We start from the raw sequence: 24,900 nt of genomic DNA, 5'->3' as shown, positions 1-24,900 counted from the left end.
CCTTCCTTCCTTCCTTCCTTCCTTCCTTCCTTCCTTCCTTCCTTCCTTCCTTCCTTCCTTCCTTCCTTCCATTCTTCCCTTGTTTCTCCTTCATTCTTTCCATGGAGTCAGAATTTGAGTGATGCCATAGGCCTGTAACTGTTTTTGATGATGGATAGGCTCTAGTCCCATCTCCAGTAGGAATCACACAGGTGAACAGGCAGTGTGCGGTGTCGTGTGGTAGAGCTGGAAAAGTGTGATGTTTACTTTCTTTGCATTAATTTGAATGATTTTATGTATAGCAGACCAGGCAAATTATACTAAATTAGTCTATATGTCTTCAATTTTCTTAATGTTAAGTTTAAAATGTTTACTGTTCATTTGTTTGTGGCCAAGAAGAAAATCAAGGGATAGAATAAATTAAGGTTAACATTTTAGCTTATTTGTCTTTCAGTTTTTTATGAGAATAATCTTAGAGATGCTTTCCTCAATCTACTTCATTGTACAAATGAGAAAAGTGACTCAGGAAACTTAGGTGATTTGCTCTAAGTTAATACAGTTAGTTCATGGCAGAAGCAGGAATCGAGGTGTTCTGCAAACCAGGGTTCTGGTACATCTGCCGTGTTGTTTTTCCCTCTTAAGCTGAACGTGGTAACTTGTGAAGATTTGAGTCCCTGGGTAACTACTGTGCAGCGTTGAGGCAAGCAGCTCGTTTTAGGTTAGTAGTGGAGAATGTTAGAATATAGCAGGGAATGGATAAAAGCTTTTTAAAAATTTAAAGAGAAATGTTATATATATTTTTGATTCTTTTAATTTTCAGCATATGGTATGATTTTTTTCCTCCAGTAACAGCCTGAAAATATAAATACATATGAATATCAGTTTTATTGAAAATATTGAGACTAGCTTCCTATTTTAGAGTAATATAATGTTATATTTATTTTTTAATAGAAAAAATGAACGTGTCAAGCCAGCCTCCACATAAAGACACTGGAAAACTCGGGGAGAATGTGGAAGAATACAGTTACAAACAGGAGAAGAAGATTCGAGCGGCCCTCAGGACAACTGAGCGCGATCACAAGAAAAACGTGCAGTGCTCGTTCATGCTAGACTCCGTGGGCGGGTCTTTGCCCAAAAAGTCGATCCCAGACGTGGATCTCAACAAGCCTTACCTCAGTCTCGGCTGCAGCCACGCCCAGCTGCCGGTGTCTGTGCCCATGCCCATCGCCAGAACTGCACGGCAGACTTCCAGGACTGACTGTCCCGCAGATCGCCTCAAGTTTTTTGAAACATTACGACTTCTGCTAAAGCTTACCTCAGTCTCAAAGAAGAAGGACAGGGAGCAAAGAGGACAGGAGAGTACCTCTGCTTTCTGGTTTAACCGATCTAACGAGCTGATCTGGTTAGAGCTACAAGCCTGGCATGCAGGACGGACCATTAACGACCAGGACCTCTTTTTATATACAGCCCGTCAAGCCATCCCCGATATCATCAACGAGATCCTTACTTTCAAAGTGAATTACGGGGGCTTTGCGTTTGTTAGCAATGGAGCTGGTTTTAATGGCACTGCAGTAGAAGGGCAGTGCGGAGCCCCTCATGGCACATACCACGAGCATCTCCAACGCCAGAGGGTATCATTTGAGCAGGTCAAACGAATAATGGAGCTGCTGGAGTACATAGAAGCACTTTATCCATCGCTGCAGGCTCTTCAAAAGGACTACGAAAAATACGCTGCAAAAGATTTCCAGGACAGGGTGCAGGCACTCTGCTTGTGGTTAAACATCACAAAGGACTTGAATCAGAAGTTAAGGATTATGGGCACTGTTTTGGGCATCAAGAATTTGTCAGACATTGGCTGGCCAGTGTTTGAAATCCCTTCTCCTCGATCATCCAAGGGCAATGAGCCAGAAGACGAGGGCGATGACACAGAAGGAGAACTGAAAGAGTTGGAAAGTAGCACAGATGAGAGTGAAGAAGAACACATCGTTGATCCAGGGGTCCCAGAAACCAGACAGCCCATTGACAACACTTCCAACAGCCAGTCTCAGGACTGCATGTCCAAGAAGCTTGAGCGGCTTGAGTCTGAGGACGATTCTGTTGGCTGGGGAGCACCAGACTGCAGCACAGAAGGCGGCTTCAGTAGACATTGTCTCACTTCTATTTATAGACCATTTGTGGACAAAGCACTGAAGCAGATGGGGTTAAGAAAGCTAATTTTAAGACTTCACAAGCTGATGGACGGTTCCTTGCAAAGGGCACGTGTAGCCCTGGTGAAGAGTGACCATCCAGTGGAGGTATGTTTCCAGGAGGCGTTGGCATGTTCTCGTCCTCGGTTCCATTATTACTTGTAAATTACAGTGTGTGTGTGTTGATTATTATGTACTCTTATAGTCTTGATATTCTTAAGACATACGTGGTAGTTATTATACATTGAAGATTGAAACATTTTTATAAAGTACTGTGATCAGTGGGAAAATGGATCTATGAGAACCGCACAAAATTTAGTGAATTAAGTGTAAGGTGGTATGTGGAAGGGGAAAAAATCCAACCGTATAAATATAGGATGGAGAAGGACAAGCTAGGTATAAATAAAGAGGGAAGAAAGCCACAATCATGGGTGACCACAAGCTGAATATGAGTCAGTCAAAAGTCAACATGATGCTAAAATATTTTTAAATATGGCACCCAAGGTCATGGATATAGTTCTTACTCTATTCTTTGCAATAGCTTACTCTCCTTTTGAGTAGCGTGGCCAGTTTTGGTCACTGTATTTTAAAGAGATGTGAATTGTTGAGAAATGTGAGAATGATCAAAGGAAAAAAGTATACACTGTTTGGTAAGATTTAAAGTGTTTAGTGTAGGTGATGGAAGTCTAAGGGGAGGTGTTAGTTATTATCAAAAACATGATTCGCATGGTGAAGATTTTTGTGATAGGTGAATGCCTACTGGAGGAAGTGGTTTGAAATTTGGTTTTGCACAAATTGGGTTTTGATAGCTTCATATCGCAGAAATTCTTTACTGTTAAGGATAGTAAAAGGGAAGGGGCATATTGTTGGGTATTGTTCTTGATAATAAGAGTACAAGCGATTTTTCTATGGTGATTTTGCGTGTTCATCTGGCTGAAATGGAAGGACCCAGATCTTGGAGATCCCGTCTACCTGTGTTAGCTTTTGATTCTAAATTTTAGGAACTGTATACATACGTATGTCTATACTTTTTTAACAAAAAACTTCTATTGATTACACAGTCTGGCTTGCTTTGGAGTCAGAGATGCTAAGACAGAAGACATTCTTTAAGGTGGGAAACACTGGAAGAGGACCTGAGTTTGCAAGATTTTTATTTTTAATCTGATGGCCAGCTCATGAACCCCTAGGAGAAAGGGTCAGGCGTTCACATCGCATAGCGAGATGCTTGCAAAATGAGTCAACACTTTGTAGCTATTATTTTGATTAGAAATCTTAAAAATGAATTTATATATGTGATTTTCTTTGAACAGTATTTTAACTCTGAACGATTCTTATTTGTACATTTTTTTAGAGCAAATGAGTTTTTTTCCTGCTTAGTCCACGAATAACTGTTTTATAATAAGATTTGATTACAATGCAGGTTTCAAAATCAGTAGAGCAAAACTAGATATGTGATGATAAGGATTCGTCATATACTTCAGATGGCGAATAATTTACTTTGGTCTAGTGTTTTGGCAAGAGTGGCTCATTTCCAGTGAGGGCACCTATGGGAAGACAGGGTTGGCAGTTTTTATTTTTGAAGTAACATGAATGAAAAAGCTCCAGCAGTATTACCTCATTTCTGACTCAGTGGTTCTCATCCGAGAGAGGGGCTCCTGATGAGGGCCCCGGGAGGCCTGTCAGGCTTGTTGAAACTGCTCTAGATGCCGTTCCCCAAATTGTCTTTCTCTCCCCTCCAGACCCTCCCTCTGTAGCAATAAACCATTGCTGCTAACAGGAGTTCTTTACATCCTTTAGATGTGTTGGAGCAAGAAAAACATAGAGCATGAGTATGCTAGGTTTTATATTAAACTCATGTTGAAAAAGACAATAGTAGGTAGCCCATAGTTTTCTCATCAAAATTGGGTTCCTTTGGTTTGACCAAATGAGATTTAACTGAAAAGGTTATCCTTGTTATGGAAAAAAAGACACACATATAAATTCAAAGCTTAATAAGTATGTGAATTAAAGACTTTTTATTAAAATTGTCTGTAGATTGTTTGGTTTAAAAAAAAAATGAAGTAGAGGAGCCCCTGTTTTAAATTTTGGTTTAAAGAGGTATGAATTATAGAAGAAATGTGAGAATGATGAAAAGAAAAAAGCATACACTGTTTTCTAAGGTTCAAGTGTTGAGAATAGGTGATGGAAGCCAAGGGAGGTATTAATTATTATCAAATAGATGTTTCAAATGGTAAAAATTTTTGTGGGAGGAGTATGCCTACCCGAGGAAATGTGTTTGTCAAATAATGAAATCGTCACCAAAAGCTAAAGGAGAAATTCTGTATTGGAGATTAATCCAAGCTAATAAGAGTTATAATGAACTCAGTAGGAAAGTAAGACTTTGTTTTTATTCCCATTTCAGGAACATAATTCTGTAAGGGGAGGTATGTATGTATGTGAATACATGGATTCACCCCTTCCAGGTTTGTGTTGTTTTAGTCTTTTTACTAAACACGAAAGAGCGGAAAAGGACCACAACTTGGAAGCCAGATGACTGGATTCTATTCCTGAGGTGGCTCTTTCTCATCACATAACTGTAAATGACTTACATTTTTTGACTCTAAGTCTGTTTGTAAAATGGGCATAATTCTTTCCTATCTACCGTACAGGGTTCTTGTGAGGCTTAAAAAAGACATTTATATAAATAGTAAAATGCTGTAGAAGCCAAATATAAACTTTTTTTTTTTTTTTTTTTTTTTTTTTTACAACTTTTGCTCCATTTTTTTCTTCCTTGAAGCAAACTGTAAGTCAGTATGGGCAAGACTGTTCTACATTGTTTTTATAATGTATTGTATCTTTTAATTACCAAATAATTGTATATTTTAAGGGCATATTAAGCAGTGAGTAAACTTTTAGATTTGAGAACGACTTTATCATTCTTAATTGTTAGAAACATCTCGACCAACCGCAGATTGTACTCAGTACATATCTTCTATTTTGCACTGTTTTTATGGCTATGGGGTAATAGTAAATATAGTGGAAGGATTTGTAGAAAGGAAGAAATATACTTACGATATTTGATTTTTTTGTCTGTCTGTATATTTTTATTTATGATTTACTTGTAACTAGAGTATAAATAACATTTAATTCTGTTTGACTTGTAAGCATGCTTTATAAAACAATTTTCCTCAAAAATTTTATTATAGTTAAAAATCTTTAAAAAACAAAATCTCAACTAATAACACCAAAAAATATGTTTGCAATTTGTTTTAATAATATGAATATCATAAATAGCCTTAATGTTTTGTTCAAAATTAGATAACATTGTAGTTCCCTAGTGTCTGTAAATTCATATTCTCAGGACACTTTTCTGATTATACTCTGATTCACAGATGGGTAAGTTTCCAAAGTTCACTTTGTAAGATAGTTGTTGGTATCTTGAAAATACTTATGTAGAGAAACTGCTGTAAATGAGAGTTTCATACCATCAAATAAAACTTATTGACATCTAAATAACTGACCAAACAATGCCAGCCAAAGTTTTCTTCCTGGCAGCAAGGACATCATTAATGCAAGAGGAAAGATGAGAGCTCAGAGACAGAACAGAACTCATTTTCTCCTCCTTTTTTGGATCCAGAGATGATCCTAGTTCTTTTGCACGCTTACTCATTCATTTCCTGGTTTTCTTATTCCCTTGGAATTTAGAGCATCCCAGGATGTCGTTGTTCCTATTTACTTCTCCCTCTTTGCTGTAATTTAAGTTCCTTAGCGTGGCCGATGTCAAGTCTTAGGAATGAATGCGTCTGGTAACCGTTTCATGCGGGTGTCTGTGATGGAGAACTCCTGCGCTCCGAGTCCTGCCCCTTCTGCTGCTTACAGAGTGACCCTTCCTGACCTTTCTCAGAAATTTGTGGCATCCTCTCAGCCGCCCAGTAGTTTCTACGTGCCCCTCCCAACAGTTATTGCTAAGTGTGGGTTTTGTTACATTATTTATAGTTCGATTTTAGTTGAAAAAAATAAAACAAGAAGCCATGTAAACATATATAAAAGATTTATTCTTTATGTCAAAACTACTCCCAATGCAATTGCAGTCTTATTATTTTTTTGAATGAACTTGTTGTCTTGGAATAATTTTAGATTTCTAGAAAACTTGCAAAGATATATAATAGTACAGAATTTCATATGCTCTTCATCCAGCTTCCTCTAAGAGCAACTCTGGTACATTTGCCAATATTAACATAGTGACATTGATACAAAATACTGTTAACTAAACTATAGACGTTATTTGGGTTCTTGTTTTTCTATGAATGTCCCTTTTCTGTTCCATGATCCAATGAAGGCCACCCCGTGGCAGTTAGTTGCCGCGTCGTCCTAGGCTCCGCTGACTGGGATGGCATCTCAGTCTTGTCTTTCACAACCTGATGGCTCAGAGAATGTCCGTGGATTGGGATTTGTCTGATGTTTTCTCGTGCTTCGACTGGGGTTACGGGACTGGGCATGAATGCCACAGAGTTGGAGTGCCCTTATCACATCCTATTGTCACCGTGGGCGTTAACCTAGATCACTTGGTCAGGGTCGTGTCTGTCAGCCCCTCCCTCGCCACAAGTTACTGGTTTCCCCTTTGCACACTGGGGTCTTTGCAAGTGAGTCCCTAAGTGCAACCCACATTGAGGGGGATGGAATTAATCTCTATTCCAAGAGTGGGGAGTGTATCTACACATGTTACTTGAAGACGTTCTATATGAGATCTGCTTCTTCTCTCTCATTTATTTAGTCATTTATTGATCACAATATGAACTCATAAATATTTGTTTTTTGCTTTGGGTTATAATCCAATACTATTGTTATTTATTTTGTGGCTCAGATTGTTCCTGCTTTAGCCACTGGAGCTCTGCCAGTTGGCTTCTGTGTCCTGTAGACATGCCCCCATCGTTTTTTGCATGGTTTTCCCTTTGCTTGCTTTTGAGCAATTTCTTAACATTTTGGCATCATCTCGTATTTTCCCCTTTCTGGTCTTGAAATTAGCTGTTTCTCCAAGGAACTCTGATTCCTTTTACTGGAGAATGGCCTCCAGTAAATGACCTTAGAAATGAAAGTCTGGCCATTGAATGTGTTTGTTACTGTTGGGGTGTCATTGCTCTTAGGTCCTCTCAGTGACAGAGTCAGAAACTATGGGCATGTCTTATCACCTCTGTGTGTGCACAGATCCGTGGTTCCTTCTGTCTCCCCATCCATCCGTCTGAAATCATCCTAGGTTCATACTGGTGTCTGGTGCTGGTCCAGCCCCACAAGTTCCATCCTAGCCTTTCTCTTCTGCTTGTTTGTAGCTTATTTCTCCTGCAGTGAGGAACCTGATCCCCATTACTACAGTTTATTTGCATATTTGTGCAACCCTGGTGTGCTCCTACATGTAAAGTAGTTTCAGAATTGCTCGCCAGCTCCCTGTGAGGAATAAATTTAGCAACTGGAGCATAGTGTTTCATTTCATTCTTTCTGTCTTTACTCTTGGAGTATATAGTCAGAACATAAGTTTTCCGAAGTTAGTTAGGTCAGTATGTTTTTCCCTCACCCTCTTCAGTGAGGTTATTTTGTACATTTGTAATATAGTCAGATTCGTCTACCTCAGGCCGCATCCTATTGTGGGACTTCCCAGTGTCCAGTTGATTTTAAATTTGCATACTGTAAAAGTTCACTCTTTGTATTGCACAGTTCTGTAGGTTTTGTGCTTTTAAAATGTTAAACACCCATGAAATATTTGAGCCATAGATTGTGATATGGTTAATTTGTGCTCCTTCCTTTTTGCTTTACCTTATGAAATTTATATATTTTCAGAAGAAGAGAAAGATAAAATGAAAATTTATATTTTAATGTAATATGCAAAAATATTAGCTGTCTGATTTTGCATATTGCCGTGCATATTACTTCAAATTTTAGGAAGGGTTTTGGTAACTCTGTTAATTACTTGCTTTGAATTAGAAATGATCGTGTAATTATTACAAGTTTAGTGGCTAATGAAATTGTTTGTCTTTGGATCCAACAATACTTATGCTAATTTCTTCCCATAAGCACAAATCCTGAAGAGGTTGCCTTTTATGTTCAGAGCGGATAAAGCTTGTAGAATAGGGTATACATCTACCATAACAAGCTCCCACTTACTGAGCCTTACCGTGTGCCAAACACAACAACTGAATGAAGTGGCGTTTTTACTTCTGTATTTTACAGTTACAGAGAGCAGGTCACTCGCTCCAAATCACAGAAGCTACAAATTATTGGAAGGATTCAAGCCCAGGGTTCGGGGATATCAGACTTTAAACTTCGCTGATGGTTTCCAAACCTGGCTGCATGTCTGCATTGCCCAGGCAGCTTTTAAAAGCACACGTACCCATTCCCTTCCTGGGTACAGGGCAAATCAGAATCTCCCAAGGTAGGGCATGGACAGTGGCATTTGTAGCAAACCTGCCTCCAATGTGCTTCACATGTAGCCAGGCCGCCCGCCCCCCTGCAGCCGAGTCAGCCCATTGGACACAGTAGGGGGCTGCAGGACTCCCCTCCCCATGTCTCAATCAGTGCTCCTAGTCCGTTGTCATAGGTCATTTTTACCTGCTCCAGTCATCACCCGTCTGATTTCATTAGTAAAGTTACACAAACTGTTTAATTGACGTAAGTGGCAAGCTTACAAGCACATACTTGCTCATTTGCCTATAGGTTTTCTGTTTTCTTAAAAGAAGTGTTCTTCTGTCAGGGAAAGTAGGAAGTTGGGCTACATTGGTTTTGGCTACAGTGAGCCAACGGAATCAAGCCTGACGTCCGACAGAACAGAACTCACCCTCGGACAGCGGAAAGCATGGTCGGTGACGACAACAACACAACAAGACTAGTAGCCAGCGTTACCTGAATCCTCGCGAATGGAGGGCTTGGTCAAGTAACATGGTCAGGGTTGCACGTCCAGGAAGTGGGAGAGCTGGGACGCGAACCCAGAAGTGGCTCGAAAGCCATGCTCTTAACCATACAGTATTCTGCCTTCTGAAGTTACATTTTGTCCCATGTGGCTTTAAATGTTTTAGACTTAATAGCTAGCATTTAAAAATTAGAAGGGTTCACGTGAAAATCTGGGTTTTCCTTTTTCCTTGAAATGCTGGGAGGTCTGTCCGCGCCTGGCCCACCTCCCACACGACAGCATCTGACGTCGTCCGTTTACCGCTGTGCCCACCGTCTCCTACTCTGAGCTGTCACCCGACCCTAGCTCTCCGTGTGCGTCACACTCCTGGCCCTGCAGACATTTCAGTTTGTGACACGAGCCCTAGTACAGAAGCATAGAAACTAACTTTTGAAGGGTAACGTAAAGACTGTTTTGATCTAGTCCTTCATTTTGTAAAACAAGGTGCTTTCTATTGTTTCACTTATTTATTGAAGTATATTTAAAAAAACAAAGTCGCTGTTTATCCTCCACCCCTGCTCAGTGTAGTTAATAGTTGGGCTTGTATCTTCTAGGCTTTTTTGTGTATATATACATATATGTTTTTGTATGTAATGCAGATAAATTTTTTTAAGAAAATGTGATGATGCTGCCTCAATTAGATAACTGGTGGGTCGTGCCCACCCACTCCCCCTTCTCCACTTTGCGTCTGTCCCTATTGATATGTGTAGCTGTGCCTCAGTTGCATTTACCGGCCACATGCTACTGCATTATATGAATGTATCATGACTTGTGTAGTTATTCTACTCGTGGCTTCAGTTCTTTTTTCACAAGCGTAGTAGCTCTCTTTTCACCTGATGTAAGAGGCTGCTTAAGCTTCGATTGTACGTCTGCTCCAGACTGGGAGTCTGATGTATCTTCAAGGAGCGCTCGCTGCTTTTAGTGGGAAATGATGTTTCAGGAGCACAGTCTGGGCTCCAGCACTGCTCATTGCAACTGCAGTGGTCGGCCATTGTTTTTGTTCTCTTCAGCAGACGGAACACACACACGCAGACAAATACACACTGGTACTGCGACTAACAATTCAGATTTGGAATCTCAGATTTCTACTCAATCTCTTCACATTTATCACAAGTAATCATTTAAAAATTCTGTGGCTATTTCAAAACTTTTGCCTGTTATGAGAAACTAAAGTGTGTATTAATTTTAATGCAAAAATACGTGTTGAACATAATAGAATGTGAGTTCTTCCCTGAAAGACAGGGAACATAGATAGGAATAACCCTTGGAGGCAGAATAGCTGTAATTGCTGATGTTTTCAATTGAAAAGTGGATATTTTCAAATTGTGATGGATTCAGTTTTCTCAATAAAAGGAGACAGCAAGGTCTTTGAATATGATGGGTCAGCTTGATGTTGCCAGAGGTTTAAGAGCAGTGGGAAAACTCCAAATCCATGTTTTATGGGGAAAAGTACATTGGGTGAGCAACACTAGGATTCCCAGGAAACATTAACAGATATTTGAGTGGGACCAGCCAGGTCAATTTTAGATTCTTTTTTTCTACCAACGTCATTTAGTATAGCTCAGAACAAATGGACAAAAGAATTGGTTGGCTCCACTAGTTTTCTGCTTACATAAGTGGCTAGCTGGTTTTATAATCTTTTCCTGAATTTTAATAATTTTCTGGTTTTCTCACTCTAGAGATAGCTGGGGATAATACTATGAGGTGTGATTAAAAAAATACAGTGAATGTTTAAATAACAAGTGTTTATTATAGTAAAAGACACATTGCTATTAATCCCCCTCAAAATACTCCCCCTCACTTCAAACACACTTATCCCATCGTTCTTGCCACTTTCTGAAGCAGTTCTGGAAGTCCTCTTTCCTGAGTGTCTTTACTTCATCCTCCATCATGACAATGCTCCGTGTCACACATCACTTCTGGTACGGTAATTTCTGTCAAATAAAAACATTACGGTGTGTCTTCATCCATCCTACTCACCGGATCTGGCACTGTGTGACTTGTGGCTCTTCCCCTAAATCAAAATGACCATGAAAGGTAAAATGACCTTGAATCGATTCAGGACAACGAGGCAGCCACGACAGCACAACTAAATACAGTCACGAAAGAGGACTTCCAGAACTGCTTTAGGAAGTGACAAGAATGATGGGATGAGTGTGTTCGAAGCGAGGGGGAGTATTTTGAGGGGGATGAATGGCAGTGTGTCTTTTACTGTAATACATTTTGTTTTTATTTAAGCATTCACCGTATTTTGTGATCACACCTCATATATATTAATATAACCTTAATGATAAGTGTTCTAATTATTTTAAGTATTAATAAAAAATGTATGATGAAAAAGGTGAACTTGATTCTCTTTCTGCTATACTTTTTTCATAAAAATATTGCAGTTTGGTTTTAGTTCTTACGGCCTTCTAATACTTCTAGAACTTTTTGGGTCTATGTTGAAATGTTGAATTAGTCTACAAATTATTTTTCCTGTAAAATAAGGAGTTTTGTAGATCTCTCAGCAAATTCTAGAGTATAGTAGTTTCTAACTACAGCCTTAGGATGTTCTCCTGTGTGCTCTTTTAACCTTCGGTGAATTTTCGTTCCAGTTTTCCGCATTTCCAGACCCCATGTGGGGTTCCGACTATGTACAACTGCCCAGGACACCGCGTGCCTCGGAGCAGAAGTGCAGCCCTGTGTCTTGGGATGAGCTGACAGCCATGGATTTACCCTCCTTCCAACCTGCCTTCCTGGTCCTCTGTCGAGTCCTTCTGAATGTCATACACGAGTGTCTGAAGTTGAGGTTGGAACAGAGGCCCGCCGGAGAGCCGTCTCTCTTGAGTATTAAGCAGGTTTGTTTCAAAGACTTTAAAAACATTTAGCAATTATTATATAATTCTACAGGCACATCATTTTTATTTTCAGGATCTTTTTCCTAATTGTTGCAAATAGTGAAAAATGAGGATGTTGCTGGTTTTAAGCTGTTCTTTTTAGGGTAATTTTAAATGTTCTTTACATGCAGTCCCCAAAAATAAGATTGTGGTTCAACCTTTCCTTGTTCTGAAAGAATATGAAAGCGTGGTGATGATAATGACCCCCTGTGTCCTATTACTATCAGTCTTTAAAGATCAGAAACTTAACATTCATTTATAAGAGATAATTTAAGTTCTTTAAATTCATTCTTTTGCTCTCTTAAGCTACATTTAAACAGATAAATGTATTTGGGGTATGCAAAGGGGAGGTTTGGAATTTTTGCTTGCTGAGGCAACTGTATGGCTTAAACAGAGTGACAGCTTCCGCTTTCTTAGTTGTTATTAATTTTGCCTGGGATTTTCTAGGACTTGATACTTCAGGGTAACAACGGAATGGCTGGAAGTGGTTGTATCTATTAATAACAGAGTGAATATGGAGGTGTGTTTGTGTTTATGCTTTATGATATTACCATACCCACATTCACTATATAAAATAAACGTTCCAGATTTTGAAGGAGAAAAGTTGGTATGTTATTTGTAGACTGTGCATGTCCATGCCCCAGAGATTGAAGGACTAGGAGCTCCTTGGCCCTGAATGACAAGCTGGAGCCAAGGGTACGAGAGCAGGTTGTGGCAGGACAGGGCAGTAGGACCTATGTGTGTCAGCTCACTGTCCGTGTCGAGTGGGGTGCCTGTCAGAGCTGGAGGTGGGCCCTGTGTCCCCCTGTCATGCTTTCAGCTTCCGGCCAGCACCAACCAGAGCTCTGCCTCCACGTTCCCTCCATTTCTTTCTCATTGTCTGGCTTCCGGTGATTAGCCGTGCTCTTCACTTGTCCTCCTTATGCCATGGGGATTTAGGAAGTTTTGGTCAAATACTTCTTTTCCTTCCCCACAGAACCCCGACTTTAGGAATATAACCTGGTAAAGCAAGGTGGCGTTTCCTTTTTGCTGACAGGGCTATTGTCAGGATTAAGCAGTAATTTATGTCAAAACATTAAAAAAAAACAAACCCAAATACATTGCTTAGATTAAGGTAGCAGTACCAGAGTAAAAATAAAATAGAAATTTTGGCCTAAATACATTCAAAGATTCAGTTGTAAGCATATAAGTGACATCTTTGACATAGAAATTTATGTCCACACAATCTGAACAGAACACTTTTTAATATAGTTAACTCTAGCTTTTGTTGTCTTATGGTAATTATTTTTCAAACATTTTAAAGGGGAACTTTTGTTTGTAAAAGCAATGTTGTTTATTTTAGAAAATTTGGAAGGTACAGAAAAATGTTACAAAAATGTAAGTTATCTTTTCCTGCCACTCAGAGATAACCACGGTAACATTTTGGTGTATTTCCATTCGTTTTTCTGTGCATGCATATTTCCTACACATACAAGTTAAAAAATATATATGTGACTTTCTACCTTTTAATATTTTTCAAAAACAAGATTTTAAATGGCTACACTAATGCTCTACTATATTTATGTCATAATTTAATACCCATTGCCATTTTGAGTAATATTATGATATATTTGTATATAATATTTAGTCATCATCTCTGATGATTTCTTGAATGTAAAACATAAGAGTGGATTACTGAATCATGCATTTTTAGATCCTGGAGAGTTTGTACCAGGTCACTTTCCCACTAGCAGCGCTGAGGTTCCTTTTGTGTCTCAGCTCATCTTGCAACTAATGTGCTTAGAATGTTGAGGACAGATGTGCCAGCATGTTACTAATGGAAAGGGCTTCACAGCTCATCTCATTGCTGTCTCCTTCCCTCCTTTCTAGCATCGCCTTCTGGGCCTGCATGTTGCAGTTTTACTCATCTTTTTCTTTCTTTTTTCTCCTCTTGACTTCCATCTAATTTCATCGGATTAATTTAGATTTGTGTGTTTTTGTGATTACTATTCGAAGTTTTTTATGGTAAAAGCCGCAAATCACAGTAGCTGAACTGTGCTAACTGGTTACAGAGACCACCATGTTCTGTGGTGTATAAGTTCATTTGAATCTTCATTATGATTTTGGTTAAAAGTGACCGGTTTCCTGCATATCTTGTCTCTCGCATACCTTGTCTTATAATGAAACTCGTAGAAAAATAGATGTTTTTGTGCAGAAGTTATTTTCTGTATGAATTTATTTGTAGGAGAATATAGTTTAGCAAATTAGTTTTTGTCTGTGTGACATTTTCTTTGTGTGTTCATAGTGTGATGCTAACTGCTTTTATTTTCAGTACTTTGTTCTTATCTTGAGACTACTACAATATTCATGTAAGGTGAACTGAAAGAATCTGGAAAATCGCTTAGGTTGTTCAGAGGCAAGGTTCCCTTTCTGAGTGTTTTGAGGATTTAAGTGGGAAATGTGTGAAAACGGACACATCATCTGGTCAGAATGTGATATGACAGAACTTGCGGCTGTTCTCTTGCAGCTGGTCAGAGAGTGTAAAGAGGTGCTCAAGGGTGGCCTCCTAATGAAACAGTACTACCAGTTCATGCTGCACAAGGTCCTGGCCGGCCTGGAGAAGGCGGACTGCAACATCGACGCCTTCGAGGAGGACCTGCATAAGATGCTGATGGTAAGGACAGCGTGTGCGTGTCATTTGTGGGGCGTGGGGGGTTTCTAACCTGATGGCACAATGGCCTCCAAACAGAATCGCAGTCTGCTTCTGTTTTATCGAGCCATCTGCCAGCAGCCATGTTTGTGATACTCGGGACGCACTAGGGACGTCACCCAGCTCTGGGAATACAGAGATGAGCACTGAGACACTCAGTCTGGTGAGAGCTGAGCACATATTCCGCCCCGAGTGCTAGGTGCTGACTTTAAAACTCTTCTGCGATGCAGCGAGGCTCAGAGAGGGGTCGCCTGAACTAGCCTGGGGACTTCCAGGACCGTCTTAATGGTGAGGAAGCTGAGGCTTACAGATGAGCCGAGTTCTGTGAGGAACCTGGCACATTCGAGGGATTGCAAATAATGTGATTTGGCAGGAGCAGGCTTCTATGTATTTCTGTTTCTTCCCCAAAGGACCCCCCCACCCTCCCATCTTCTCACATGCACTGCACTTAACCTGTGCTTTCTAACCTCTGTCCTTTTGTTCATATTATTCCTTCCTGCTCAAAAAGTCCCTTCTCCTTATCTGCCCATTTAAGACTTCCTATCAAGTTTTACTTTTGTCTAGAAAGTTTTATTTGAAAGTTGTAACCTTTAGTGTGCTTTATCTAAACCTCTGAATTCTCACAGCAGTTATAATTAGAACTTATTCCTTATACTTAATGATAAACCACTTCTCTCTCCTCAGGTTTCCCTCATTAGACTGAAAGCTTTATAAGCCGCGCTGTGACTTAAGGTTGTTTTGTGTTCTGTATTGTGTGGTAGAGTGTTAGTGTATAGTAGTAAATACATGCTGGATTCATTAGAGTAGGTGCACAGATGATTACATAATGTGGCAGGTAGATGAAATGGCAGAGAAAACGACAACGCTGGTGGGTATATTGTTTTTGGAATGCTTTCGTCCTTGCTAGACATCTCCCCGTCCCACCTCAGGATGGCTTAGCATATCCAGATCCCACCCCCACTTTCTAGGCTCGGAGGAAAGAGAAGGGCAGAGGGGGCACGGCGTGCTGCCAGCTCAGTCCAGAGCAGCGGAAGCTCTCCTGGAAGCCCCACCCAGCAGCTTCCCTGCGTCTTACTGACCAGACGTGGTGCATGGCTTCTTATCTGTGGTGGGGTCTGGGCATTCCAGTATGTAGCCTTGCAGCCTGTCAGTGGGAAGGGAGCTTATCACATCTAGCATGCTAAGAGAAATACATTTGACTTTAATATGATTTCCTCATTGTTTGGGAGACTACATAAAAGACCAGAAAGTGTAAATTGTGGCTACGTTTTAAAATATTATGTATTTCTTATGTGAAAAAAGTCTCTGTCATTGAAAAGTTATGGTAAAAAGCAGCAAGCAAATTATTTTTGTTTCTCTCTATGGATGACCAGACCAGAAGTTTAAAAAGAAAAAGTGCTTTGCTTTCCAAGCTGTCTTGGATGGCCATACAAAGGCCCACACCACACATTACGTAATCACTGAGGCAGGAAGGGTGAGAATTAGGTAGGTGAAATGTACCTTCCAGGTCATGGCATTTCTGTGGCCTCGTGTACGTGTGAGATAATTGAAGCCTAGGTTAAGTGAATTACCAAAATTCACAGCTAGTTCAAGCTAGAAATGCTTAGGATTTAGTTTTGGCTTTGCTACTAATGATCAGTTTGAGACATAATTTTCCTTAGTTTATCTCCTTAATTTCACAGATGTAGAACTAGAAATTATCAATGGTTTTAAAATTGTGCCCCCAAATGTGCTAGATGGATAAGTGCAGGGGCTTGTTCGGAGAGCTGGGGCAGCCCAAACAAAATTAATGTTTGCGTCAGGACAGCGTGGCCTCGCACTTACTGCACCTTCCCTCACCAAAGGCAGCAAAGGGAATGGAAGGTAAAGAAAAAGGTGTCATGGTCAGTAAAAGAGGAAATTGGCCACAATATCTAGGTGCAAAAAAAGACTGTTACAATTATTTGCTTTACAATTTAGACTAAAATGAGGGTGCCTATAGCTCTGCATATATTTCACTTTAGATGTGGCGAGCCCAGCCAGTGGTTAATGAGTTGTGATACATAGGCTGTGACAGACCATTCAGAAGAGAAGCAGGTGCTAATTGTAGGTGGCACATCTGCAAGACAGAAGGAGCTGAGGGAGAGACCCTCATGTTGTCTGCAAGTTACCCTGTTGGCAGGAAGACTGCTGAATAAGAGCTACTGTGTTTCCTTGGAAATAAGACCTAACCGGAAACTAAGCCTGAGCATGATTTTTCAGGATGACATCCTTTGAACATAAGCCCTAATGCAACTTTTGGAGCAAAAATTAATATAAGACCCGGTCTTATTTTCAGGGAAACACGGTAGGTTAAAGGGGGAGGGGCAGCAGTGGTTAGCGAATTCTGATACAGAACAAATGTGACTTAGGGTCCTTCCTTACTCTGTGCTCCAGCATCATTCTGACCAGAGAATGTATGTCTGCAGGTCCAAGGAAATAACTTGGTGAGCATTTGTTTGAGGCAGCCAATCCTAAATGAAGCTGTGAATTATCTTAGCTCATTTGCCTATAACTGAAACAATAAACATAATATATGATGGAAGAACATGTGGTAGACAGACTCAAGGAACCATATAAAAATAATTTAAAAGGAATGAAAAAATGAAAATGCTGAACAAGATGTGACATTTGTAGAAGACACACAAGGGAGAGCTCAAACATGCACAATTAGTGTTCCTGTAGAAGAGTAAAGGGCAAAGGAGCAGAAAAGATTGAATTTTCCATTCTGCAGATGTTGTTGGGTGTTACATTACTGGGTGTCTGCTGTGGGCTGGGCCAGCATCATGCCAGGTACTAAAGATTCAGTGTGGAGCATAAACTCCCTCGTGGAGATTAAGAATGATGGGAAAATGGTTATTAGATCATCATATGAACATAATATTGAAACGATGGAAAAGGCCGCAGAGGACAGGCTCAGGTCTTTCAGGGGCTCGGGCGGTGTGATTTGAGTCCACGTGGCGGTTAGGAAAGGCTTCTCTGAAGAAGGTACTCAGAATTCATCTGGATGTCGATATGTATGTCACAGTCCTAAATATGGAAGAAAGCGAAAACTTAGCAAAATCGTACTACGTACTGTAATTTATATAATAACGGATGATTTTGAAAAACATATGAACTAGAAGGAGACAAACTAAATGATAATTGTTGCCTCTGAGGAGGGAGGAAAGAGACAGAAGTGAAGAAAGAAGCAAAGGAGAAGTTAACTTTGTGATGTATTATTTCTTATTGAAAAAAATATCCAAAGTAAATATGACAGTGTTAACATTTGTTCATGCTGGGTGATATTTATTAGAATATCTTTAAGCCTCTTCACTTTTTTACTTTAAAGAAGAGAGATTGAGAGATTGAAAGAAACACTTTTCTGACAGAAAAGGGCAGTGTCTGTGGTGAGAAGTAGCTTTGCAACGAAGGTTCCCACGAAAGCATTGGGAAGGGTCAGACAGGAGGGACCCGAGCAGGTGTGAGAAGACCAGGTCGAGGCTCTCCCAGCGGCGCACCTGCTGGTTATGAACTAGAGGGTGTAATACACACTGAGAAAGAAGTGTCAGGATTCAAAAGAAACTTGGAAGTGAAATTGGCAGGCCTCTATATGGGGGAGGCACTGAGAGTGAGTGTGGGCTGCTCGGCTTGTGCAGCCAGGTGAGTAGTGAGGATTGTGGGTCCAGTGAGACTTTCTTAAATTGAAGATACCAGAGACCATTTGGAAGGCTTTGGGATTGATACGTTAAGGGAAAGAAACTGAAGAAAATGATACATATGTCCATGAGAGAAAAGGGGAAATCGATGGCTTGAGGCTCCTCAGACGTCATGGGGAGCTGGTGTCAAAGCACAGGTGTTGGGGTTAGGAGGGAGGCTTGCTGCCCTCTGGGATAAGGGAAAGGTGGTAGGTAACAGTAGGTACGCTTGCATTTTTGGTATCAGGAGGATGAGAGGTTTTATAGCTAATGGCTTTTCATATATTTTGCTTCAGTGTGATGAGAGATCATCGGAGAATGGGTTAGGGTGGATGTTGGCTGTTGGAGGAAACTAGAGACGTTTCAGACTTTTGGTTGTAGAGAGAAGGAAAATGAGTTAGTAGAAATAGAAATATAACTAGAAATGTTGTATGCCTTGTAATCGGTGGTTACGATTGTGTACATTGTGTCTCCCTGTCAGTGGCCCTCGGCTTCTGAGGGTGGGCATGGGGGGTGGCGTAGTGGGGCTTATCTAGCTTTGGGGTTTGACAGGCAGGTGAAATGACAGGCAGTGAGGGGTGGCAGGGTGTAAGATGATGGTGGGGATGTGTAGCATACTGACAGCAGTGCTGTTGGACGGATAAATGCATGGATTCTAAACTGAATACGGAGGAAAGGGAGCACAGGGAGAGAGTAGTGAATTACAGGAAGCAGAGGAACCGGTGGGCTGCAGTGGTGGCTGGTGAGCAAATAACCTGCAGAAGGACAGGAGGCATTAGCATCAGTGCATTTGAACTGGTGATTTTGGGCTTCGAGCATGTTTGGTAATGACAAGATCGGGGCTGAAACCTTGTCAGAGTGGAGAAGAGATGGTTGGAAACGCAGGCAGTGAGGGAACGGGACTGAAATGATGATGGGGGGTTGGGGTGCTGTCCCCTTGATGTTAAGTCACACAGCATGGCGGCTGAGCCAGGGATGGAGATGAGGCTTAAGTGCGAGGCTGGCTGTGATGAATGATGATGAGTAGGTGACAGTATAAGAGGGGGGGGGTTGATGGTATATCTCATGACATAATCTTAAAGGGGCAGAGTATTTGTTCTGTATTTGTTCTAATAGGACTGACTATAAGAGCAGTATAAGAGCAGGTTTAGCAGTAGCAGTGGGGAGCATGAGGATGCTGAGTTTGCAGCCCTTGGGGGACAGTAAGACAGTTGTCCCTGGAGAGGGCCGTCAGGGAGCAGTGCAGGCCTCAGACAGCCAGGTTTCAGGGAAGCCAAGCAGGTGATGGAGCAGCCCAGGAAGCAAAGGGGAGGTCCTGGGCCTGGTGTGGACTCATGACTCGTCCTCATTTCGGTGGGATGCTGGTGGCTTCCACACACACAGCTGTGTTCACAGTGGGCTGAGGATGTGACGTGGATACTGCCCAGCCTGGGTGGGGAGAACGCGGAGCATCCGAAGACACAACAGAAGCCAGTTGTCTTGAAATGAAGAGAAGACCCGAACTTGGCCAGCGGAAAGTTGTTACTGGATCTCAGAAAACATTTGTCCCGGTGAACCTGAAGATGTAGCCTGGTGAAGGCCTGAAATGCAGGACTAGAGAAGAGTCGTGGAAACATCTCAGCAGGGACAGCAAGGCACCTGCAGGGCGTGGGGAGTGTGCTCACGGTTGGCACGTTAGGCTGGCATCAGGTTTCCTCATACTGACATAACACAACACACCGCGATAGGAGGCTGTCGGGCGGGGTCTTAGAACTTCCACAGGAGAGAATGTGTAACTCAGATGCTTCACACCCAACCCTTCCGCTAAAAGAATCCACAGACAGTGGTGTGTTGCAGTGCAGCCCTTGTGAACCTGTCTTGAGAAAAACTACTTGAGAGTAAAACCCTGCAAAAGCAACAGGTAAATCAAAATAAGAATTTAGGAATGGTAAAGCTGTTGGAATAGGGCTTGTGGTCGGCATAAACCCCACTTCAGAATAATGGGGTACTTTGGGGATAGGTCATAATTTGTGTGTCATAAACCTTGAAGAAATTAGATCACAAAAATCTCGATGTCGGGAAGGGATGGTGAGAAGTGTGCTCATTTCCTCTTCTCAACTCTTAAGATACTGTCTAGTTAATATAAGTAATTAAACAAAGATCCCAACCTCATAAAGGAATAATGTTTGCAATATATTAGTAATGAAAATTTCTGAGTGCTCTTATTTTGATTTTGTTAAGACTTCATTGTACATTTCTATACATTGTGAACATTTTAGTTATTTTCTTAGTAATTTGAAGGGTTTGTGAGTAACGTATTACATAGCCGAGGAGCTGAGTTACACGTCTGAAGAAAAATCATCAGTTAATGGTGGTGACCTGCTGTCCCAGTGCCGCAAGCCTCAGCTGTCCCTCCCACCTGGTCCCTCTGACTTACAGCTTTCCTGTCAACAGAGGTGAGTACTGTGAGTTTCTGAATTCTGTTCTCAAATATGACCCTTTATATTTTTGTCTTTTAAGGTATATTTCGATTACATGAGGAGCTGGATCCAAATGCTACAGCAGTTGCCTCAAGCGTCCCACAGTTTAAAAAATCTATTAGAAGAAGAATGGAATTTCACCAAAGAAATAACACATTACATCCGGGGAGGAGAAGCACAGGCTGGCAAACTTTTCTGGTAGGAATCCTGCGCTCCTGAGCAGGCCTGCCTGCCTGTCTCGCCCTGTCCTCAGGACGCTCAAAATTCTTTTCCACACACTTCAATGTTGAGTTACGTGAAAATGGCAGCCATTCATACTGGCTGTGTGCCCCTCTCCCAGGTTTTCTTACCCTTAGACAGTGGCTCTCAACCAGGGCGATTTGCCCCCAGGGACAGTGGGCAATGTCTGGAAGCAGTTTTGATTGTAATGACTGGGAGGTACTCCTTCTGAGTCCAGGCCAAGAACGCTGCAAAACTTCCTGCAATGCACAGGACGGCCCCCAAACAAAAAGTTATCCACCCCAAGTGAGCTGTGCAGCTGAGAAATCGTGCCTTAGAGTAAACCCTCTGGGTTGTACACACAAAGCAGGAGAGTCTCAGGCCCCTGAAGAACAGAGCAGGTCTGTAGACCTGTGTGCGTCACTCTTGGTGTGGACATTTGGAACCCAAGGAGGAGGTATTTTCACGGATGCGACTTTGGGAGTGTCACACTGATTACAGAATCTCTCTGTAAACGCGGTCTATTTGTGGTGAAAGGTTAGAAATGTAAGCAGGAGAACCCTAGTGGGGGGCGTGCGGTCACTGGTCTGTTTGTTCTAGAAAGGGAATGCATCTTCTGGGCTCGGGGCACCTGATGTTGAATTGGGGTGCGTTTCAGTGGTCTTTGCTGGGGCCTCAGTAGGGGAGCAGCCCCCTCCGGGCCCAGACCCTGCTGCCGTCTGGGGTGCTGGTTTCTCGCACGGCCTCCTCTTGTCTCCTCTTTATGAGGTCTCGCATACCCAGCCCGTCTTTTCCTCCTCCCCAGGGGTGTTCTTTGGGACTCCCACATTCACACAGAGCGGCCCCCTAACTTCAGGAGCTCATTGTTCTCAACCCCACCCAGCTCTGTGCCGTGCTCAGAATCTCAGAATCTTGTCCACTTTTCTGCCCTAACCGTCACTTTTTAAAATGTCTTTTCTATTTTTGTTTTGCGTGAGCAGTGAACTTGCTCATGTCTCAGAGCTCTTCCCATCCTTCAGGCCTGATTCCCAGTCTGACTGGACTGCTTTCCTCTTCAGGTCGGTCCCACAGTCAGCCTTATTCAAACAGGCATTCACGGCCAGTTTCAACATCTCTCTCCTCTGACTTTCCCATTATTCTTCTTTGCCTATCATTTCTTCTGTTTGCGCGTTCTGATTCCACGCTGTTAAGCTTTGTGGAAGACATGTTTTAGAAAGGTTGCTGTTCAGTTTCACTGCCACTTCATGTTACATAATTTCACGGTACCCTCAGCCCTCCTGTCAGTCTTCTTGTTTGATCTTTTACTTCTCCTTTGAGTTTTGCGTACCCTGCCTTTGTGGCTGGTTCTCCCCGGTGCATTGATCGTTGTAATTCACCTGACTTCTGTCACTCTCACGTACCACCTCTAACCCATTGGTGTCCCTTCAGGATAGACCCAGAATCTCACCTCCATTCACCACTCCACACTGCTGCTCCCCCCACTCTGTGATTTCTTACTTGTGTTGTTGCCGTGACTGTCTCTGCTCCTGCCCTTCATCCCTGTAGTTCACTCTCAGCACCACAGCCGGGGTGATCTTGTTAAAATGTACGTTAGACCGTTTTCTCGTCTGCGCTGAGTATGCCACTGGCTCCCCTTCCTGCTCAGTGAAAGTGAGAGAGAGCACCTCAGACGTGGTGCGTGAGGCCTTGTGCAGTCCGGCTTGTCACCAAGACTTTGTCCCCACACTGGCTCCCTCACTGCTTCCCACAGGCCGCTCCTGCTCCATGCTCCTGCCTCACGTCTTGGTACTTGCTGGGCCCTCTACGTGGACTCTCCTCCCCAGCTATTCTCATGACTCATTTCCCGACTTCCTTCAGATTTTTGACCAGGTGTTACCTTCTCCGTATTTAAAACTGGAATTCCTACTGCCTGCAAGTACGCCTTAGTTTTCTTCCCTATTGTATTTCTCTCCATAGCACTTAGCAATATCTGAAATCCTATACATTTTCCTTTTTTACTTTATTGTTTTTATTCTCCACTCAGTGGAGAGACTATATCTCTTTTGTTCACGGCTACCTAGTACATAACAGATACTCAATATCCGTTGAACAAATTCATCCTGGATATCCTTGTATATAGCTGTTCTAAATGCCTGTTTCTAATCAGGTCACTTTCGCACTCAGGTGTTGTTGAAGCCCACCCTCTGCCTACAGAGAGACGGTCAGACGATTACATGGCGTCCAGGGCCTTCCCTAGGGCGGCCCTGTTTGCTGTCCTGCCTTCTCTGCCCTCTGCTCCTTTCAGATTGTAGTTTCTTTGCACAGCCATGGCCCATGCTTACACATCTTTGTACCCTTTGATCATCTTTGTTGTGCCTCCTGGACTTTCCTTCCCCCTCCTCCATTCTCTTCCTGACAGAACCCCTCTTCCCACTGTTGTTCTACTTGTTGTAATTCTGCATGGCCCTCAAGGCCCATTGCAACCACGTCTGGCGTTGGTTGTATATACTGACCCGCCTTCTTCCACTAGGTCATAAGCCTCTTTTCCTCGAACATCATAGAGGTCACTGCTGTTGAATTTTTACAGCACTCATGTAGATTTAGTTTATACACAGGGGTTTCCATTTTAACCCTAGTATGTAGATTGTATACTCAACGAGAAGCACCAGCGGTATAGAGTGTTTCATAGTTAATGACCATGAAAGGCTAATTGTGAGGAAAATTTTTAAAAATTTCAAAGGAACTCACTTTGTTTTCTAATGTGATTTAGTTTATTAAGCTTTAAAAGAATCGTGTCATAGATATGTACGTAAGGCCATTTTATATCATTTGAACAATTCTCTAAGATGAAATAACCTTTGTGTAATAATTACATAGTTACTATGAATGTAATTTAAGATTTTGAAGTTTATAATGAAAAACTGTAGTAAGAGAACAAAGGTAGATACATGTCCAAAGAGATTTCCACTTTTTCACATTAGTCCTGATTTTATATTAAAAGAAAAAAATTCTCACATTTTTTTTTAACTACTGAAACAATAGCTGAACCTTTTAGTTTCTCATTCAAAAATTAGAATGAGTGAGGACGTTTTTTTCATTTGGTTCACTTTTGCTCTTTTTGTTCCCTCAGTGATATTGCAGGAATGCTGCTGAAGTCCACAGGAAGTTTTTTAGAGTTTGGCCTTCAGGAGAGCTGTGCTGAGTTTTGGACCAGTGCTGATGACAGTAGTGCTTCAGATGAAATAAGGTTCAAGTTGCATTTTCTTTTCTCCCCCATTTCTCTTTTTATGGAGTTCGGCTCTTGATAATGAGCCTGAAATCAGTCTTATTCAAACCAAATTGTGTTGTACTTGACGAACTTGAGTTGTAGATGTAAAGGGATTTATTTCTGTATTTTCCTTTGGTATCTTAGTTATGGTTTTACGTGAAATTTTCTTTGATGTTGAATTTAGAATTTATTAAATCTAATAAAAATAGTGTCCTTTGAGAAAGAGACTAAAATGAGTAGAGTAGAAATTCATCCACATGTTCTGGAATGTCTTTAAGTAATTGTTTCTGTCCTTGAAAACCCCTGTGGCCGTCCATCAATACCATTGACATTTGCTGCATTTTTATGGTTTTTATGCTTAGCCTATCCCTTCTGTTAAACTTTAAGCCCAAGAACATAAAACCAGTGCTTACTCATCTATTGTATTTCCTCCAACTGTGCAAATAGTATTTAGGTTGAACCATGTAAAGCTGCTGTTTTTACGGCATATCCATCAGTCACATAGCCATTCTGTGGCCAGCTATTAGCAGCATCATGTGATTCAGCCTCAGGAAGTGCTCAGGTGAAACTGACTTCTCTAGCTCTGCAGTATTTTCTCTCACTATCCAAAGTGTGATGAAAACCATTTTGG

At 41.6% G+C, this 24,900-nt stretch overlaps 1 protein-coding gene across 8 annotated transcripts in view; it reads left to right on the top strand.

Annotated features, from left to right (window-relative positions):
• Positions 1 to 24,900, top strand: part of MAP3K4 (mitogen-activated protein kinase kinase kinase 4) — an 86,041-nt gene that overhangs the window by 29,047 nt on the left and 32,094 nt on the right. For all 8 annotated transcript variants that reach the window (XR_013993117.1, XR_013993118.1, XR_013993119.1 and 5 more), the window contains exons 3-7: positions 931 to 2,273; positions 11,679 to 11,921; positions 14,467 to 14,613; positions 20,844 to 21,001; positions 24,132 to 24,248. Coding sequence is in view for 4 of the 8 variants with exons in the window: in XM_081044904.1 (XP_080901030.1) it covers positions 931 to 2,273; positions 11,679 to 11,921; positions 14,467 to 14,613; positions 20,844 to 21,001; positions 24,132 to 24,248 (2,008 nt within the window). In the remaining 4 variants the exon portion in view is untranslated. The remainder of the gene's footprint in view (positions 1 to 930; positions 2,274 to 11,678; positions 11,922 to 14,466; positions 14,614 to 20,843; positions 21,002 to 24,131; positions 24,249 to 24,900) is intronic.

Source organism: Rhinolophus hipposideros (genome assembly GCF_964194185.1).
Source record: "Rhinolophus hipposideros genome assembly, chromosome: 3".
In the NCBI taxonomy this organism is placed as follows: domain Eukaryota; kingdom Metazoa; phylum Chordata; class Mammalia; order Chiroptera; family Rhinolophidae; genus Rhinolophus; species Rhinolophus hipposideros.
The sequence above is the reverse complement of the archived record's forward strand: the minus strand, read 5'-3'. Positions and strand labels throughout refer to the sequence as shown.